The 21,142-nt window shown below is 40.5% G+C and overlaps 1 protein-coding gene across 5 annotated transcripts in view; it reads left to right on the top strand.

The window, feature by feature from the left end:
- Positions 1–21,142, top strand: part of SLC28A3 (solute carrier family 28 member 3) — a 70,504-nt gene that overhangs the window by 20,549 nt on the left and 28,813 nt on the right. For 3 of the 5 annotated variants that reach the window (XM_050945776.1, XM_050945778.1, XM_050945777.1), the window contains 5 exons: positions 3,254–3,333; positions 9,306–9,397; positions 11,730–11,919; positions 15,053–15,197; positions 18,445–18,558. In XM_050945776.1, the coding sequence (XP_050801733.1) occupies positions 3,254–3,333; positions 9,306–9,397; positions 11,730–11,919; positions 15,053–15,197; positions 18,445–18,558 (621 nt within the window). Of the gene's footprint in view, positions 1–3,253; positions 3,334–9,305; positions 9,398–11,729; positions 11,920–15,052; positions 15,198–18,444; positions 18,559–21,142 lie in introns of those variants that run through there. The other 2 variants (XM_050945780.1, XM_050945779.1) reach the window with 2 other exon arrangements.

Here is a 21,142-nt window from a genome sequence, read left to right on the forward strand (position 1 = left end):
TTTACAAACAGCCATTCCTTTATAACGGTGTTATGTATTAGAGATAAATAAAAATATTTTTTTTAAAGTGGAACTACAAATTAATCTAAAGAGCCATCAGTGAAATTCTTCAGGTTAGAAAGAGTACTGGTAAGGTAAGATTGTGCCCTTAAGACCCAGCCCATGCTAGAAGGCAGAAAGATGGGCACTGGGCTTGGGAGAGCTGGGTTTGACTCCTGGCTCACCCACAGAGTTCCTGCATGATTTGGGGCAAATCACTTAATCTACCCTTTTCCTTAGTTCCCTCTCTAAGGAAATGGGGATAGTGCTGCCCTACCTCACAAGAGTGCTATGAGGATAAAATCCATTTATGATTATGAGGCACTAAGATTCTAGGAAGATGAGGAGTATATAAGAAAAGATAAGAAAATTAGTGGTTTTCTACAGAAAATTTCAACAAAAACAACAAATTTTCAGCCAAAAACTGCTGAAAACCAACATTTGTCAGTTTTGTAATTTTTGTTGAAAAAAACTGAGGAAATGAGGTCAAAACTGGGGGGTCTCACTGCCCCACTGTGGCGGCGGGGAGCTGCGAGGGTCCCCCTGCCCCGCAGTAGCAGCTGGGGAGCTACAGGGGTTCCTCTGCCCTGCGGTGGCAGCCAGGGAGCTGCGGGGGTCCCTCTGCTGCCGTGGCTGGCAGGGAGCTGTGTGGTACCCCTCCCTGCCTGTGGCAGCTGGGAAGTACCTCTCTGCCCATGGCAACTGAGAGCTTTGGATCCTGCTGCCTCAGGCAGAGGTGGTACCTTACTGCTCCCTGCCACTGCAGGAGCTGGTGGGACCCTGCAGCTCCCAGTTGCCGAGGCTGAAGTCATGGAGGTCTTTGGAAATCATGGATTCCATGATTTCTGCAACCTCCATAACAAAACTGTAGCCTTAATTATGACCCCCAAGATTGCTCCCTTCCCAAGACACTCAGAATAATATTTTAGCCCCCACTGTTTTGGGTAATGTGGCTCAAGTATTTTAAGCATGACTGTATCATGGCAAAACTGAGAGTTAGGAGGTTTCACTTGGGAAGATAGAATGAAAAATGGGCACATTTAGTTCGCTCTATGTGATCAGCTGTAATTTAGGTTTGAGTATCTTGATTCAGCCTATCCAAAATGAACAGATGCAGTATAACCCTAATTTAACTATAGAGAAAATGGCACTCTGATGGCCTTATCCCTTTACATCCATCAGGATAGAACCCTGCTACAGAGGTACAGTGGAAAGAACCCCTTGGTTGGCAAATACTACCTACGGTATGAGTGGTTTGATTCACGTTTGATTTTCATTTTATTTCCCAGTGAATATCAAAAAGAGAGTAATCAAAGTTAAGTAGAATAGGGCAGATAATATACAATAGTCTAGCTCCACAGAGCTGAAAGGCCTTCAAGGCCCTCTCATAGAAATTTGAATCATGAAGATTAAAAACAGACCTCTATCCATGTAGTTTTGGACTATCACATAGGAAAATGAGTGGCAGCTTCTGAGCAAAAAAAATTTTTCCCTACACGCCACTTTAATTATTTTGTTAGTTTTCCCATTGAGCTGTTTTGCTTCAAATGGTCTCCCAAGAAACTAACTTAGGGCATTTCAGAACTTTCAACAGAGTGTATAATATGCAGCAGAAAAAAATCGATTGAAGGGGAGAAAGCAGTGACAGGTGTTGATAGGTCTTGATTTATAAACTAGTTTTGTGAACGTAAGTAGCATAAATATTTATGCCGTACAAAGACTAAAATTACTCAACACACAATTGTTCCAGACTACCAGCCAACCTGAAAAAAAACTTCTTTGGAGATTAATGTATAGTCCATAGTATGGTTGCATCAGTAAAGTGTTCTGGCTATGTTTGATGCATACTTTATACCTCAGAGAAATATGGCTTATGAAGGAGCATGTCCCTGCCAACTTCTAGTCAGTTTCCTCCCTGAAGTAACTATCTCAATCTACTTCTTTCCCTCCTCCAACGCTGCCTTTTGTCCCCTCTGCATTCAAATCAGGTGGTTTCCTCCTTCCCACTGTATAGGTGCCAGCACGGGGGAGGGTCACAGAGAGCACAGAAGAGACAGGCTCCTTGCTCTCAGTTCCAGTACCTGGCCCCACCCCAGTCTTGAGCTGTTGGGAACTGCTGTTACAGGGAAAGTCCTTCTGAGCCTCCATATCACTGGTCTGGAGCATGCTCAGTCACTCTTTGGGGATTGGGCATGTCCAGTTTGTTTACCTGTAAAAGTTGTGAGGGGATAGAGCATGCTCAGTTGTTCAATGTGGATTGCATATGCAGTCTGGTCAGCACTAGGAGCATGGTCAAGGTGGATAAAATATGTAGAATCTTTAGCTGTTAAAATCAAAAGCTGTCATATGTAAACTACAAAATTTCAAAGGCTTATAACTTGGCCAGATTAGTTGTTTCTATGAAAATCGGCCTAAAAGGATATCCCTGACAAAAAGGCTACCTCCCTGCCAAACTTCAAGTCTCTATTCTAAAGCATGGGGAGTGCTAGAGATTTTCAAATAAAACCTTTCCAGAATGTTTTAAACATGGGCAAAACAACATAGTCTTCCCTAGCCACCTTCTTGAAAGCAGCTGGACCACATTGACTGAAACTCGCCAAAAAACATTGAGCCTGGGGCAAACACTTGGCATGGCAAATTTCAGCCTAAGTGGTTAAAGTTTGGCAAAGTTATAATTAACTGAAAACAGGATCTTATAATGAGAAGTGTCAAGTAACCTTAATAAGCAGTGCTACAAGATCCACTTACAATATAAGATTCACTTTTGATCATTTATACAAAACTATTCTGTTCTTGGCTCTTTTCCTCATCTAGTAACAGAAGGGACAAGCTAATCTCCTTCTTTACCTCCCGCTTTTAAATTTTATGGGCTTTGAGAAGGTTCAAAATTCAAAAAGCTCATCACTTGACAGCTATGCTATATAACTACTGGGATTGCCTGATGTTAATAACAGTGTTGGTACCACACAGCAGAATCAGAGCTGTGTATACAAATGAGAAAGAATGTGTGTCATGAATAGAGCTAATGGAATGAGATGTTACTCTTGCGAGTTCCTGTTGAGAATGCATGCCGATTGTGATTCAACTACAGAATGAAACTAAATTTTGCCCTGTAAAACCACCTCACCCAGCTGTCTTTAAGAGAATCTTCTCTTTTGAAGACTACTCAAGAAATATGTCATATTCACTATATTTTTATGTATCTGTTTTCCAGGAGGATACACACATCAATATCGAGAGTGATCAGCATAAAAACAAACAAGACTCAGTAGCTGAGAAAACATTCTTAAAAGGGTAAATTTTTTTTTTAATGAGCAAGTTTTCCACCCATTTCACCCTCACTCCAAACAAAAATTTGCCAATGTCTCAGCCTCCTTCATGACAGGCAAAAATTCTGCTGCCATATTACTAAGCCAGACAGTCCTTTGTATCTCCTAGTAATTTGTGTATTGAAAAAACTACATATCTAAAATTTTTAAAAAAGTATATGATCATGGAACTGAGCATGTGATTATGATCAGGAATCTTTGCAAATTAGAGAAGCTAATATTTTTACATAAACTAGATTTGCCCATTTGATCTAACAGCATCACTTTTTCATAGTAGCTTATATAATAGTTGAGCCTGTTAGTGGATTCCTACTGAAAGTTCAAGATTCATCATTGCCATGCATAATGTATAGTAATTCACACCAGTGCAAAGTAGATGTAAACCACTACCATCCTGATTTTTAGTGTTTTACACTACTTTGCACAGGTGTCAGTGATTACACAATGAATTGAGCTGATAGTCCCTGTGTGTGTGTGCATCCCATCTCCATAAAAGAGGTTCCTGAGCTTGAGATAAAATACTGATTTTTGAATTAACATGTTTCTGCCATATTCGGTTGGGAGAAGTTTTCATATAAGCACATTGTGCTCTGCTTTACTCTTTCCTTCAATTTCTATCACTTCTTTGTTAGGTATTGTCTTCACAACTTTCAGTTTTGAATCTCAGTCTTCCTGTTTTATAGTTCAGCAAGCTCTAGAAACTCAGCTGCTGGGTAGCCAAGTATTTTGAATTTATTTCATTCAAACTGGGTTACTTGACCTGGCCATATACATGTAGAATTATCCAATTTATATGCACAATTTGGGAATTTGGATCCATAAATTAAGTAATGCATAAAATATGCATTACACACTTAACTTGGAAAACCAGACCCATAATTTGGTCAGTTTCACAAGCAGTCATAACATTAAAATATTTATCTTAAACAGTTAGCATTAGTTTTTATGCCACACAACTTGTAAAGTAATTAACTACATTTACATAATCAAATGAACTATTCTTCTCTAGTCACTCCTCCCTGCTCTTTGGAAACTTGTGGTTTTATTAGCATTTATGAAACAATTTCCCATTTTAAACTTTTAGGACCATGTTTAAAAAAAGGGTGGAAATCACTGTAATTGTGAGTGCAAATTAAGCACTTGAGTGTCTAAATAACCATTTGCAATTACCATAGTTGTGTGTACAAACTAAGCATCTGCAAACATGCAGTTGTGTGCACATTTTTGAGCAGACTCCCATTCTCAGAATCATGCCCCTAAAGTTTAGAATGTTAGAATCATAGAACTGGAAGGGACTTCGAGAGATCATCTAATCCACTCCCTTGCACTCGTGACCATCCCTGACAGGTGCTAGTCTAAACTGCTTTTAAAAATCTCTAATGATGGAGACTCCACAACCTCCCTAGGCAATTTATTCCAGTGCTTAACCACCCTGACAATAGGAAGTATTTCCTAATGTCCAACCTAAACCTCCCTTGCTGCAATTCAAGCCCAATTGCTTCTTGTCCTATCCTCAGAGGTTAAGAAGAATAATTTTTCTTCCTCCTCCTTGTCCAGTTTTTTCAATCTTCCCTCACAGATCATGTTTTCTAGACTTTTAATAATTTTTGTTGCTCTTCTCTGAACTCTCTCCAATTTGTCCATATCCTTCCTGAAATGCGGTGCCCAGAAATGGACACAATACTCCAGTTGACGCCTAATCAGAGTGGAGTAGGGCGGAAGAATTCCTTCTCATGTCTTGCTTACAACACTCCTGCTAATACATCCCAGAATGATGTTCAATTTTTTTGCAACAGCATTACACTCTAGACTCATATTTAGCTTGTGGTCCACTATGACCCCCCCACCCCCAGATCCCTTTCTGCAGTACTTCTTCCTAGGCAGAAGTGTATGTGTGCAACTGATTGTTCCTTCCTAAATGGAGTACTTTGCATTTGTCCTTATTGAATTTCATCCTACGGTATTTACTTGAGACCATTTCTCATCCAGATCATTTTGAATTTTAATCCTATCCTCCAAAGCACTTGCAACCCCTCCCAGCCTGGTATCACCTGCAAACTTTATAAATGTACTCTCTATGCCATTATCTAAATCATTGATGAAGATATTGAACAGACCCAGACCCAGAACTGATCCCTGCGGGGCCCCATTCATTATGCCTTCCAGCATGACTATGAACCACTGATTATTCTCTAGGAATGGTTTTTCAACCAGTTTTGCACCCACCTTATAGTAGCTCGATTGCATTTCCTTAGTTTGTATATGATAAGATCATGCGAGACAGTATTAAAAGCTTTACTAAAGTAAAGCTTTACTACCACTTCCCCCGCTATCCGCAAGGCTTGTTACCCCGTCAGAGAAAGCTATCAGGTTGGTTTGACATGATTTGTTTTTGACAAATCCATGTTGACTGCTACTTATCATCTTCTAGATGGTTGCAAATTGATTGCTTAATTATTTGCTCCATTATCTTTCTGGGTACAGAAGTTAAGCTGACTTGTCTGTAATTCCCTGGGTTGTCCTTTTCCCCTTTTTATATATAGGCACTATATTTTCCCTTTTCCAGTCTTCTGGAATCTCTCCTGTCTTCAATACTTCCCAAAGATAATCGCTAATGGCTCATATATCTCCTCAGTCAGCTCCTTGAATATTCTAAGATGCATTTCATCAGGCCCTGGTGACTTGAAGACATCTAATTTGTCCAAGTAATTTTTAACTTGTTCTTTCCCTATTTTAGCCTCTTCTGATCCTACCTCTTTTTCACTGGCATTCACTACGTTAGACATCAATCACCACCAACCTTCTTGGTGAAAACCGAACAAAGAATAGTAATGAATCTATGATAGGTAGGAGTGGGAAGATGAGTAAGGGCAAAGAAGATGAAGGGCACATGTTAGGAAGTTATTAATTCTGATTTATTTATAATACCATTGAAAGTTCCAAAATAATTAAGGTTTATCCACAGTGCTTTATTATTGTCCCCCAGGTCATTTTGTTCTTCCATTAGTAGCTAAATATAATTACTTGCAGTAAAAAAGCTCTATTTACACAGTAATACACAGAGCACTTTGCTTCACTTGAATTACTCTGAAGCTAGCTTTTGATGTCACTAAACACAGAGTGGGAGTAAAATATCAGGCATACGATGGGGGTAGTGGTATGCCTATAAAATTTTTATTTGTGAATTAAAACTTCAAGATGGACCTAACATATAGCCTGACTATTATTTCCTGTGTTCTTGAAAAGTCCATTCATTATGTGTCCTTTATTTTGAAGGCCAATGCCTCACTGACATATTTAAAAAAAAAATCACTCCCAATAGCCTAGCATTCCTTGTCACAAGCCTTGAAACAAATCAATCCATTAACAACACATACAAGGAGGAGGAAGAAAAATTGCTTTTCTTAACCTCTGAGGATAGGACAAAAAGCAACGGGCTTAAACTGCAGCAATGGCGGTTTAGGTTGGACATTAGGAAAAACTTCCTAACTGTCAGGTTGGTTAAGTACTAGAATAAATTGCTTAGGGAGGTTGTGGAATCTCCATCATTGGAGATTTTTAAGAGCAGGTTAGACAAATATCCGTCAGGAACAGGCTAGATAATTAGTCCTTCCACGAGTGCAGGGGACTGGACTCGATGCCCCCTGGAGCTCATAGAATATCAGGGTTGGAAGGGACCTTAGGAGGTCATCTAGTCCAACTCCCTGCTCAAAGCAGGACCAATTTCCAACTAAATCATCCCAGCCAGGGCCTTGTCAAGCCTGACCTTAAAAACCTCTAAGGAAGGAGGTTCCACCACCTCCCTAGGTAACCCATTCCAGTGCTTCACCACCCTCCTAGTGAAAAAGTTTTTCCTAATATCCAACTTGAGACCATTACTCCTTGTTCTGTCTTCTGCTACCACTGAGAAGAGTCTAGATCCATCCTCTTTGGAACCCCCTTTCAGGTAGTTGAAAGCAGCTATCAAATCCCCCCTCATTCTTCTCTTCTGCAGACCAAACAATCCCAGTTCCCTCAGCCTCTTCTCATAAGTCAGACCAATGGTCCATCTAGCCCAGTATCCTGTCTTCTGACAGTGGCTAATGCCGGGTGCGCCAGAGGGAATGCACAGAACAGGCAATCATCAAGTCATCCATCCCCTGTCACCCATTCTCAGCTTTTGGCAAACAGAAGCGAAGGACACCATCACTGCCGAACCTGGCTACTAGCCATTGATGGACCTATCCTCCATGAATTTATCTAGTTCTTTTTTGAACCCACTTATAGTCTTGGCCTTCAGAACATCATCTGGCAAAGAGTTCCACAGGTTGACTGTATCCTTTCATGAACATACCCTATCTTAACTTTCTATTACTAAGTTGTAAAATAAATCTGTCGATTACAATATCACTGTAAGAATACACCGTTGCAGGTAATCGCCAATAATCTTTAATTCGTTCACCAACAATTAAAATCGATAAGGCTGTTCTGTCTTATATATGTGTCTTTCTCTTCAGCTTTCTTTCCTTTTCCTTGTACCTAATCTCTTTGCAGAGGCTTAGTGGGTAATTTAATGTCCTATGAAATAATAACTATAATTTGTACGGCAATAGAAATTCCAGTAACAAAAACTGACAGGTCAGAAGCAAATAACATTTATCAAAGACCTGTTACTGTTTGACCTGGTGAGCAAACTGCTTCCTAATCTGTTGTTTGAGTGCTAATCTGAACTAGATAAAAATGAGTCACATTACAGTGGCATGTGTCATTTACTGTTTCTTTAAAATTAATCATTATTTACCACAGCATAAGGAGAAAGCTCATGCTAAATTTCACTGCATATTTGATTCCAGCTGCATCTGTTTACCATGTGAATACAGTCTGGATAATTATTATCCTTAAACATATCTTTGCTTTTCTAGTCTAAAGGTTGTCAGGAACTGACTTAAAGAGTCATTTCTGTAGCTGTGAATTCTTTCCAAGCTTACACAAAGCTTAGGTGATTGTCTAGCTCAGTGATTGTCAACCCATAGCCCATGGGGTGCTTGCAGACCAATCAGCAAGCATCTGCGGCCCCATGACATCCTCAGGGCCATATAAGTAGTATACATATTCTGTGGTGGCCCACATAACACATAGAGAGCTGCATCACTGGTCTACACACATACTTTGTACCACCATATATCATATTAATGAAAATCTGGGTGAATTCATTCCCTTACACTGTTCTTCCCTTACATCTTAGTACCATGGTAAAATCCCATTGCATTCACTATAGATATGAAAAAAGAACAAAAATGGGTCACTTAACACCTGGGAAGGGCAGATGCTAAGATACACTCACAGTATTTGGACACACTAGATAATTTTAGCTTCCATATAATCAAAGGTTTGATAAATGTTGAGTGCCTGTAATGATGGGCTATATTTTCAAGAGATCCAGAATTACTACAATGATTTTGTGCATGGAGCTTGGCATGCACAAAAAACTACACCTTTGCAATAAAGCTCAGGATTATTGCAGATGTGCACACAAATCTGGTAACGAATACACTAATGACTAGTTAAGAGCCTAACTAGTTTATGTTAATTCCATTATCTAATTTCCACACAGTTACAGTAATTGCGTACACAGTGCAGTTGTGCATTTACATGTGCATTTTGTGTGGACAGACCCACATCTTAATCTTTCAAAATTTTGGCCCTTTAAGAGTCTCACAAATCCATTTTCATCCTACTAGTCCAAAGTCAAACAACTAATACTAAAATAGTTCCAAAAGATAGCCAAGACTGTCAAATGAGTTTTATTTTGCACTTTGGAAATGCAAAATTAACTCTGGCAGTCCAGAAGCTTTGATAGATCTGCTGCAATGTTTCTATATGAATTACTCTTCTTTCTGCTTTGGTGGGATTTATTTCTTTGTTCTGTTTGCTTTGGTTGCTTGTGTGTACTTCTAGGTATCTGGAAAGGAAATATGAGGAAGTCTGTGACTTTTGCAAGAAATACAAAACCAGAATTCGATATGTGATATATGGAATTTTAATAGCAGGTACTTTATTTTTTAAAACCATAGGAAATAACTATACCCTCTTTCAGTTTTACTTTGATTTCAGGCTATGCATGTTTTGCTATCAATGTTTGAATGAAATAGTGTGAAGTAGAATTTAATTGATATAACATACTGGAAAACTATGAGACATTTTTACAGATAAAAGTCTATCAAATCTTTCTGACTGTTTTTGAGAAGATATAGGAGATTAAAGTGAATTCTAGTCCTGGATAATGGTTCCAGACTGAAATTCTCCATTTATTCAGCAGACAAATACAGCAAGAGCAATAATAGTGGAAGCTTCCATATGCTGTGCCACCAATATGCTTCATCTCCGACCTGGACAGACTACATTTAGGGATGAAAAGGGTAGTTCAGTCACCATGTCCATTCAGTGATCAGTTTCTCTGCTGAGACAGTGGGGTCAGTTATCTTAAATTATATCTTCTAGGAGCTTGCTTGAGACTACAAATTCCTATACTATACACCACTAAACAGCAATGAGATACTAATGATTTTTAGTTAGTATCGATTTAGACTGGATTCAAATCAGTGTTCTAGAAGTGAAAGGCTCCTTGTCCTATTAACATTCTCCTACCTGAGCCATTCAGTGCCCACGCCAAAGGGTTTCTTTATGGAAAGGTCATGCCATAAAGCCTCAGCATTCCGGCATACATACAGAACTCATTCTAATGGTCCTGTTTGTCCCTCTCCTGATTGTGCAGTAAATTGGGTTGTTCCATTCTGTCCTTTTATGAGCTTCCTTTTGAGGTCTCCGACCTAAACTCTTACAATAACTCTCAGAATAACTCAAGAGAGAGGCTTCCCAAGAACATGTCAGTGTTTAATATATACAACTTGCCTTACAAAAGGAAAAGAAACTACTGCTTCATTGTTATAGGCATGCAAAAGCAGGTAATTATTTATGTGTATTAAGTATTCTGTTGCCCCACGTTTTATCCAGGAAACTGTCATGTGCCAAATCCATTTGTAGCTAGTTACTGCAGGCAGCAAATTTGTGGCCTAATCCAAAACCAATTTAAGTCATTGGAAAGGCTCCCATTGATTTCAGCAGGCTATGAGTCAGGCCCTTGTTGCATAGGCCAGTTTACAGAGGTAAATCTCTGAATGCTTCTCCTTATTTATGGAATAGGCACCATTATTTTTAAATCACTCTGTTTGTGCACAGAACACATGCTGCTTCATAGGATGTTTCACTTTGCCCCAGTGATCAAAGAAACTGCCTTCTTCTAATATATGGTAGGCTTTATTCAACCAGAAACACTTCATGGAAGCCCCTAGAAGCCCATTTTTATTTGGATTACTTGAATACAGGAGCAAAATTATTTCTTGTTTAATCTGGGGATTATTGTTTAATGTACACTTTAAATCAGTTGTTATTAGATTCTTCTCTGCTGGTTTCTTTTCTTATCCCTTACTCATCCCTGCCCCATGTCCATGAGCCAGGTCCCATCTCATCTCTCCTCCTATCCCATCTGCTAGCTATAGGTTCCAACCATTCTTATTTAACTGCATTGCTCTCCTCTTCCTCATAACTATTTATCCCTGAAATGTTTATAGTGCGCACATCAATGTAGTAGCTTTGGTATCTACTGTTGCCGCTTACTTCAGCAGTTCTCTCTCTCTCTCTCTCCTAGAAATACTTCCTGCCCTCTTACTGGCTTCCAGCCTTCAAAACTCCCTTAACCCAATTACAGGGCATTATCCAAATTCTGTGTCTACTTTTGATAACTGTTTGCATCACATCACCGCATACTTCTGGCACCAGGCCTGTAATCTGAGTGAACATTTACTGGTTTTGTTTTTAATGAAACTGTGGACATTACTCTACTACCATATGTAACACTACTAGTGGTGCTTACCTCCTTGGTAAACTGCTTTGAGATTTAAGGATGAATAGTGCTATTTATGAGTTTGGTTTATTATTATTACCTTGCTGTTACCTTAAAAATGGACTTTGCTTTGGCCACACACCAGAATCCTTTTCTCTCCCCACTTCCCAGTGATGCGGTTTGATAGTGACTGAATATGTTGTATGTAATAATACTGTTGACATTTAAGCCAGGAATCAGGAAGCTATCCTTCAGGACAGCACTTCAGCACATGCTTAGCTTCAAGCTCATCCTCAAGTCTCATTGAAATCAAGTGGAATTTAAGTACATGTTCAAGTGCTTTCCTGAATCAGGGCCTTGCTTTCCTATTTCCTAATTAAAGCTCAAGTAAGTAAATAGCCATCTGTTGTGTGTTTTGCTTGTTTGCTTTTTTTACAGGACAGGTGTAACTGACATACATATGCTTGTTTCCTTGACAGCTTACCTGATGATAGTCATCGCAGCATGTGTCCTGAATTTTCAGAGAGCCCTGGCACTTTTTGTACTCACTGTTCTAGCCATCTTCTTCATCTGCTGGGATTTTTTAATAGCCAGATATGAAGACAAAATAGCTGAGTTCTTTTCCCCTTGTGAAAGGTTTCTGAAACAGCAGTGGTTTTGGCTAAAATGGTAAATGAAACTGGCTTCTTACTTATGCAGAGGGACATAATATCATTAAGTTAATTTAGCCATTTAGCTGTTTATAAATTTTATGACTTCGCTGGGACCATTTTTAAAAAACCGTTTTACTGTTTTCAATGGGAAGTGAATGTAAATGCAAGTTAATAAGCACCCTGAATGAATCTTTCTCCAGTATTAGATCACTGCTATTCAAACCATTTCTTAGCACTCAAGTTGTGTCAGGTTCCCCATTAAAAAGCATAATTCTCAGGGCTTTATACATATCTAAGATGAATAAATTGTTGAAGCCTGCAATGTATTATATCTATATCTAATCTGTCTAGATATTGTATGGCCCCATCACTATGGTATCTGAGCATAATTTTATTCCTCAGGAGACAAACATGTCTACTGTGCAAAATAACATGTTATTAACAAAGTGGTTGGTTATTTGGAGCACTTAGGATCAACTCTTCCTGGCCCCTACCTGTCAGCAAAAGGAATACCACATTAGAGTGATGTACTGGAGGGGAATCTTAAAGGTTCCCATCCTGTTAAAATCCTGACACAAAAGGAAAAGGAAATTGGCCAAAATTCCTGCCTCTGGTGCAGTTCACACTCCTTTCTCAGTTATTCCAGGGCTCAAGAACATTTCTGAAGAGCAATTTTTTATTTTTTTTATTTTTATTTTTATTTTGGTCTTTGGGAGGGATCTGTTTGCACTTAATAGCAGGAATTTTCTCTGGGGAGAATGCCCCCAGACATATGTGCTCATAAAGGACCTGATTCTTCTCTCATCTATACTGATGTAAATCCAGTGCTTCACTGGAGTTAATCCTGACTGACACCAGTGTATCCATCACACCACTCAATCCAATTATAAAAGTTGAACTTTATGTTGTCTCCAGACAGTCAGAACAGAAGTAGTCACAGTGGTGGCGAGTTCACTGGGAGGGAGGGGGCAAAATGGAAACAAGCTGGGAACCCCCCTCTGCCTAGCACTATTCTGGACCCAGAACTGTGCAGGGGAGACCCCCACACACACTCTGGGGGCAGTAGGATTCAGATGGTGCATGTGGTAGAAAACTGCAGAGAGGAGCCAATCAGATACTCTAGCCAGCCGGGACAGAAGCAGCCAAAGCCAGGACCTCTGGACATTCAGAGAATGTTCTCTAGTTTTAACTGGACTTTCTCTGCCCTATGCTAACTGGCTGTTGCTCCAACCCACTTCCCAGCCTGTTTCTTTACCTCAGGTTCACTCCACAGCTGCCCCTCTTACCATCTTCTACCCTTCCCTGTCCCTCTAACCCTCCTTCCGTGTCTGATCCCCTCCTAAGTAAACCCCACCCCAAAAATTAATAAAAAATGTGGCACAAACATGCCATTTTCTGCCATCACATTGTTCACTCTGCTTGTGCATTCTACCCCTTCCCCCACCCTGTGTCTCACCTGTTTAGACTGTAAGTGCTTCAGGGCAGGGACCATTTTAGGTACTAGCATAATAAGCATGCTGATTTATAACACAGAAGAAGGCTAGTCTAGTGGCTAGGGTACTAGCTTGGACCTGACAAACCTAGGTTCAATTCCGTGCTAATGTGGGACTTTCAGCTTGACTATGGACAAATCATTAGTCTGCATGCTTCAGTTCCCCATTGGTACAATGGGCATAACACTACTGCCCTATTTACCAATGTACATTGCCAAAGAGCCACCGTAATACATCAGCAGCTCCCCATCAGCTCCCACCCCTGCTCCCAGTGCCTCCCACCCACTGGCAGCCCTGGTACAATGGGGATAACAGTACTGCCCTACCACAGACAGGTTTTACAAATGTTTGTGAGGTGTTCAGATAATACAGTAGTAAGGACCATATAAAATAAATTATCAGTATACTGTGTTGATTTACAGTAATTGAGACAAGCTATACAAATATCCAGCCAAGTGCAACTTGTTTGTTGCTTCCTTCTTTGGTTATAGGTAAGAGAAGATATTGTTGTTAAAATGGGCTAACGAACAGATTCCTCAATCCCTCCCCACTCTGCAGGCACATGTACTTCTGATACCTGAGACTTGACAAAGGATAATGGGAAAAATTTTAGAGTAGCTTGTTCAAATATTCCCATCACATCATTGCCCTATTGTAAAACCTGCAATACAGACTTTTCTTAATTTTGATTGGTTTGTGCAACACATTTATTCATTTATGTGTAGCTTTTGGCATGTTGTTATTGGGCACACATATTATTTTTTCCTGGGAAACGATTATAGAGAGAGAAAGAATGGTCTAATGTTTAGGGTACTAGCCTGGATCCTAAAAGACCCAAGTCCAGTTTCCTGCTCTCTCACAGACTTCCTGTATAATTTGGACAAGCCACTTAGACCCAGATCCTCAAAGTTATTCAGGCTCCTAATTTTTAATAATTTCAGTGGACGTTAGGAACCTAATTATCTTTGAGGATCTGGGCCTTAGGCTCTGTGTGCTTCAATTCCCATCTATAAATTGGTGATATTGGCATTTCCATCTCTCACATGGCTTTTAGGATACCTACACTAAAGACTGCAAAGGGGCCAAAATCGGAGTCAAATAGGTACATAAGATCGTAATAAATAATATGAATAGCTGTGTCTGAGATAAGCCAGAGCTAGTCCAAAAATATCTGAAAGTTCAACAAAGTATTTAAAATGGAAACAAGAGTTGTGCAAAAAAGCAAAACTATTTTTCCTCTATTTTGGCAGTGATTAGAGAAGGATTCTGGTGGTGGTTTGGTTGTAGGGTGACCAGACATCCCGATATTATCAGGACCATCCTGATATTAGTGGCTTTGTCTTATACAGGCAACTATTACCCACCCTCCACATCCTGATTTTTCACACTTACTGTCCGGTCACCCTATGTGATTGACAGATTCTTGTTATATTCCTATTGCTGCTAGGGTAATGTTATCTCTGGGTAATTGCCTATTTATGCAGAGATGTATTTTTAAGAATTTGCCACTGGTGCTCAGAGGCTGGGATGGGTGGTCTTCGATGTAACAGTATTGATCTGAAAAAAACTGAAATAAAATAGAAATTGGAGTAATTGATAGCTCTTCTTTTTATCAAGATAGTGTGTATGATGATATATTTGTTTTCCTTTTGATAGGGTGGTGTGGATAGCTCTCATTGCAGCTATCATTTGCTGGCTCATCTTTGACACTGCCAAACAGGGAACCAATCAGCTCATCTCCTTTGGTGGGCTTATGATGTATGTTCTCTTGATGTTGATCTTTTCCAAATACCCAACCAAAGTAAGTATTTGGCTAACTCTTAATCTTTTCCTTCATTTTGACTAGGTCTCAAGAATGTACTCACTAGAACTGAACAGTTTCACCCAGCCAACTGCAATTTACGCATAATGATATAAATTTTCTAAAAATCTAACTGTATTTACTATATTTACTGTACTGCACAGGCAACCTGAATTCTGGCATTTCCTAACTTGAGTGCTGGACTTTCGCAACTTTAGTTTTAATGTAGTATTGAGAGATACCTATATGGTCATAAGCATGGATGCATTTGGTCAAATACTTGTACACTTACAAAAATCTTAATCATTGTTCTGATAACCAGCAGTCACAGTGGGCCTGTCTCTGAAACCCGTACTAACACTTAGTGGTACTTCATGTTAAGAGTTCCACTGAAGTCAATGTGTATTTTGTGAAGACAGTGGAACTGCTTACATGCAACACCACTCAATTTGAATAAGAAAATGCACGTGGGAGTTGCAAAATTGTGCCCAATAAGAGCAATAGAAAATCCAGAATTCTCTAGATTTAGACTCTGACTATAACATTTTCTATGCTCTGTAAAATTAAAAGACAAGTCTATACAGTATATTTTCACCATTTCTCTATAATAAGAAAACAAACCATTTCACTCTGACTTTGTGTAAAAACCACAGTACATGTTACATTTAATAGCTCTGGGTCAATTGGTGAAAATTATCTTTGTTGTTTGGCTGGCACTCAGGCTTCAGTGGTCTACGTCCCTTTCTACATATGTTCAAATAATCCTATTGACAATGAAGACACATTTGCTAGAAGGGTATCGGCATGAATCTGTTTTTGTAGTATCCAAAAGGGAGAAGGGGAGCATCAATGGAAAAATGGAATGAAGCACACTTCAGCATCTCCTAAAACTTTAAATAACAATGAGCCATATCCTACAGTCCTTATTCATCTTATGTTGTGTCCTTAATCAGATGAAACTCCTATTAATGTCAGGATTTGCCACAATGGGAGTTTTGCCACAATAAATCTGTACTTCAGAGATGTTGTTTTTCCTAGTAGCAATGACCAGGCCTATTAGCATTAGGTAGGGTATAACTCCATGGAAAGAGGGAAGAAGCATGAAGAGTGCAAAGTATTAATTCAAAGGCCCTCAGAGGTGCAAGGCTTATGCTCTAATTCACTCTATTTACCCCTTCACTATATTTTCTAAATATGCCTGTTGGTTTATTTATCTTTGTTTTCCAAGGAACTGTGATAGCCGCTTCAGTACTCTGCACTGGGAGATTTTTGGAAAGGTTGTGCTTTTATTGCCAGAAATCCTTGTTCAGTTTTTACTTGCTCTTTTTATGCATAGCACTAGTGTTTTTCATCTGAGTCATACATTAATCCACTGTCTGGTTCATTAGATTGCGCAAAGCCTCCTGGAACACTTCTATATCTATGCTGAAGCTTTTCATAGCCAAGGGAAAGAGCAACACATAGAACTCCAGAGGATGCTCATTTTGTCACTCTGTCCTCCTGACAGTCCCTTCCATTCCTGAGAAATGACTGTTTGGCTTTTACCCCATAAACCTTTGCAAAGCATTACTACCAGCAACTGAAGTGAGAATTAATAAATGCCAGATCTGGTGTTCTCCCATGGGTTTTCATTACATCTAATTGGCCTATTTTATTAAAGTGGGAGCAAATCAGCAAGGCTGTACTTTACTTCAGTCCTTGTAAATTGATCAGATTTACAATATACAAACTGTGATAGCAGAGCAGAAAGCCTGAAGTATAGGGTTATAGTCATCCATTCACATTTCCAGATGGAATAACCCAGGGGTGGCCAACCTGTGGCTCCGGAGCCACATGTGGTTCTTCAGAAGTTAATATATGTCTCCTTGTATAGGCACAGACTCCAGGGCTGGAGCTACAAGTGCCAACTTTCCAATGTGCCGGGAGTGCTGGCTTGCCTCACCCCAGAGCCTCCTGCATGCCACAAAACAGCTGATCGGGAGGGAAGGGTAGGCGCCAATTAGCAGGGCTGCCAGTGGGTGGGAGGCACTGGGAGTAGGGGTGGGATATGATGGGGGGCTGCTGATGTATTACAGTGGCTCTTTGGCAATGTACATTGGTAAATACTGGCTCCTTCTCATGCTCAGGTTGGCCACCCCTGGAATAACCCAATAATGAATGCTTGTATATTATTGTAATCATAGTATTTAACACTCATGTAGCCCTGGCAGGGCCAGGCCATGGGCAGTCTGTGTACACCAGTCAGTTAGCTAGTTCCATCAGAAGACAAGTAGTAGGGTCAGGGGCAAACCAGGTCAGGATACCACAAAGTTAGGCTCAGGAACACTTGCAGGCAGGAAGGAAGTAGCAAAGTCAGCATCAAGCTGGGTCAGGATACCAGGAAGTCAGAATTAGTCATCTAGTCAGAGGCAGCAGGCAAGTAGCAGTCAGGGATGAACCAGGGTCAAAAGTCAGAGTTTAGGGTCCACAGCAAGGCAAGGCCTAGGTCATGAGCAAGCAAGCATTGTTGCTCAGACAGCTCCCTGTGTTGGCTTCCTAGTTTATCAGTGGGTTGCACGGGCAGCCACTCAGGCCCTGCTCAGTGGTACTTCCTGCGGTATCTAGCTTCAGGGGCTCCTCTAACAAAAACCCAACCTAAACTTCCTATGCAGAAGCATCAGCAGCCTAGAGCCCACAGGTTCTTCTAAGCCCTTTTTATTCATAGACGTTCAAGCACTTTACAAAGTTGAGGAAGCATCATTCTCCCTGTTTTACAAATGGGGAAACTGGCATAGTCAAGTGCGATGACTTACCAAGATCACATAGTGAGACAATAGTAGTCACCTATTTCTCAGCCCAATGCTTTATCCATTTATACGAGCAACATTGTGATGTTATATTAACATGTAGTGATATATTCACTGCTATGATGAAAGAAGAATCATGTGTTAACATTTTCACTGTCTGTTGCATTCACATAACAGTTATTTCACCTCTCTACTATATACAGGGAGGGATATGCCTTTTGTTCTTTTCTTATTGTTCTTATTGTTCATGGTTTGTGCTCTTCAGGGCTCAGCATGCAATGCTCCATCTTTATCTGAGCAGTTCTAACTTGGATCAAAGAGATGAAACCTCTCTGTGCTCCATTTGGCAGCCCCAATACACTGCAATGTAGCTAAATCATCATTAATTATATGTATGTTAAACTAACATATTTCTTTTCATATCAAGTGATTTCTGTATTTTCATTTTTCTGTATGGCTAGGTTGCCTGGAGACCAGTATTTTGGGGAATTGGATTGCAGTTTATTCTTGGACTTGTTACTCTGAGGACTAAAGCAGGATTTGATGTATTTAATTGGCTGGGTAGGCAGATACAGGTAAGGCATTAGCCAAAAAAATAAAGTTTTTCTTTTTAACATTTTCTTTATTGGGGTATTTATATTAGAACAGGAGCATGTTGACCGCAAAAGTAAACAAGACACTAATAAGAGAAAGTTGTAAATATTCTACACAGTATAAGTCTGCAGTCCCCTACTATTCAGAAGAGCTACCTTCTGTTACATATGAATACGGCACTAGAAACAGTCAGCCAGATTATCAGAGTCAAATGTTTGTTTCTTGAACACAACTGTCACCCTCTTTTCCTCTTGGGATGAAATGTTCCGAGGTTAATGCACCAGGTGTTCCATAAAGTCAGTGGGAGTTTTGCCATAGAAGTCAAAGGAGCAGAATCAGATCCTTACTGTTTTGACTTCCTGGGAGAAATAGGGTCCTCTGTGGGGTAACCTGCCCAGTAATCAGATCCAGTCACCTCATTTCTCTCTGCATACTGTCTTCAAATGAGCATGTCATTCTTATGCCAAATTGTCAGGCCTAAGACCAGGCCTACACTACAGAATTATGTCGATCTAACTTACGTTGTCATACAGCCACGACCATTATTAAATCACTTGTGTGTGTGCACACTTGACTTCTTGTGTTGGTTGTGCATGTCCTCACCAAGAGCACTTGTACCATTTGTTTTGTCAGTGTGGGGCATTGTGGGATGGCTTCTGAAAGCCAGTAACAGACGACATAAGCAACACAGTGTCTACACTGACACTGGGTCAACCTTATTACATCAACCATAAGGCTACGCCACACAGGCAGGTGGTGTTACTAAATCGGCGTAGAGAGACACTTCCGTTGCTGGGATCCAAATTTAAGTGAAGACATTTCCACAGCTAGGTTGACACAAGGCTACTTATGTCGACCAGCCCTGTAACGTAGAGCAGGCCTAATAAATAACAATTAGAACATGCCCTATCCTTGACTGACCATCAGGGCCGGCTTTAGGAAGTGTGGGTCCCAATTCGAACAGTTTCGATGGGGCCTGGTAGGGATGATTAAAAAAAAAAAAACACATGTAAAAAAACATGTGGGGCTTGTACTCACCAGGCAGTGCTCTGAATCTTCAGCAGCACTTCGGCGGTGGGTCCTTCACTTGCTCCAGGTCTTCAGTGGCACTGAAGGACCTGCCACTGAAGTGCTGCTGAAGACCCAAAGCGCCGCCAGGTGAGTAAAAATTAAAAAGGCGCCTCTAGCCAGGAAAGGGCGCGGGGCCCTCTTAGGTGCAGGGCCCGATTCGGGGGATTGGTGGAATAGGCCTAAAGCTGGCCCTGTTGACCATCACCTCATTTGGGCTGAAATCAGAACCCACCCCATCACCAGGCAAGAGTGTCATACTGGTTCACTCACAGAAGCTCATGGTCCAATTCTGAAACATCCTTGCAAGAAACTCTGTCCACTAAAATGCCATATAATAGAAGATCTAATGAAATACTATCACCACAGCCACTGTCACGCTAGCACCAAAGCCTACACTCCTTGCCCCCACAGACCCCATGGTTCTCAGATGACCTGTGATAGAAGAAACAGAAGGAATAAAATTCAAGCATTGGTGGCAGAAACATAAGTGGAGATGGAGATAGAATTCTGCACAAGAAGCTGCTCATTGAAACTAGCGTGACTTTGTAGCATTGCTGGAGTGGAGGCTGCATCCAATGTGAGCTCCTGCATGTGGCCAGCCTGCAAGACAACTGATGTAAAAAAACCATCCACTGCTGGAGAGTAACAGTGGAAAAGGTGGGCAGAGTGTTATACAGTGAGGAGAATTCAAACTTTTGGCACAAAAAGATATTGTGTCTCTCTCTGAGAGCTCTTAAAAGGTACAGGTGAATAATCCAATGTAGACAAATAATGCGGCACTATTCCCACATAAAAATTTTATTAAAATATAATTACCCCCTGCAGAAATGAATCCAAAAGTATGGTCACTAATCTCCAGGAAACAAGAGTCCCTGCCATCCTTTCCTTGCCATTCTGATTCAGATGGGGTTGGGCCGCTCAAACATTGATCCCACCTGGCACATGGCCATTCTTTTGACAATACCTTCTTTTTGCCCTCAGGCTTCAATTTGAAAATGGTTAACTTATTGCTCATAGTTGCCCTGTGAAGTTCTGCCAACAGCATGTAGAATGTGCAGATGCACCTCAATGGCATTTATGCGGAGTGAAAAATAAACACTTCCTTTGGACTAGCATTTCGCCACTGTCCTGGGGCAGGAACTGTCTCTTACTACATGTTGAACTGTGCTTAATGGGTCCCCAATCTCAGCTGAGACCACTAGCCATGACTGTAACACAAATATTAAATAATAATAATAATTAATAATGAGCACATGGCTGGGTGGTTCTGCCCTACCCCAAGGGAAGGTTTAGGATGGTGCACGCTACTCCCCTTCCCACAGCTGACCAGCTCAGTAGTCAGGTACAGATGGGCAAGTGTGTCTTATGGCTATGTCTCTCATCTGCTCCCTTTGAGGCAATGTTCACCACTGGGTCCTAGAGAGCAGATCCTGAACTACAATTGTACTTGTTATTGGACAAGATGCAGAACAGAAGGAAGGCGCCTCACCTCCC

This window comes from Gopherus flavomarginatus, chromosome 3, assembly GCF_025201925.1.
Source record: "Gopherus flavomarginatus isolate rGopFla2 chromosome 3, rGopFla2.mat.asm, whole genome shotgun sequence".
Classification (NCBI taxonomy): domain Eukaryota; kingdom Metazoa; phylum Chordata; order Testudines; family Testudinidae; genus Gopherus; species Gopherus flavomarginatus.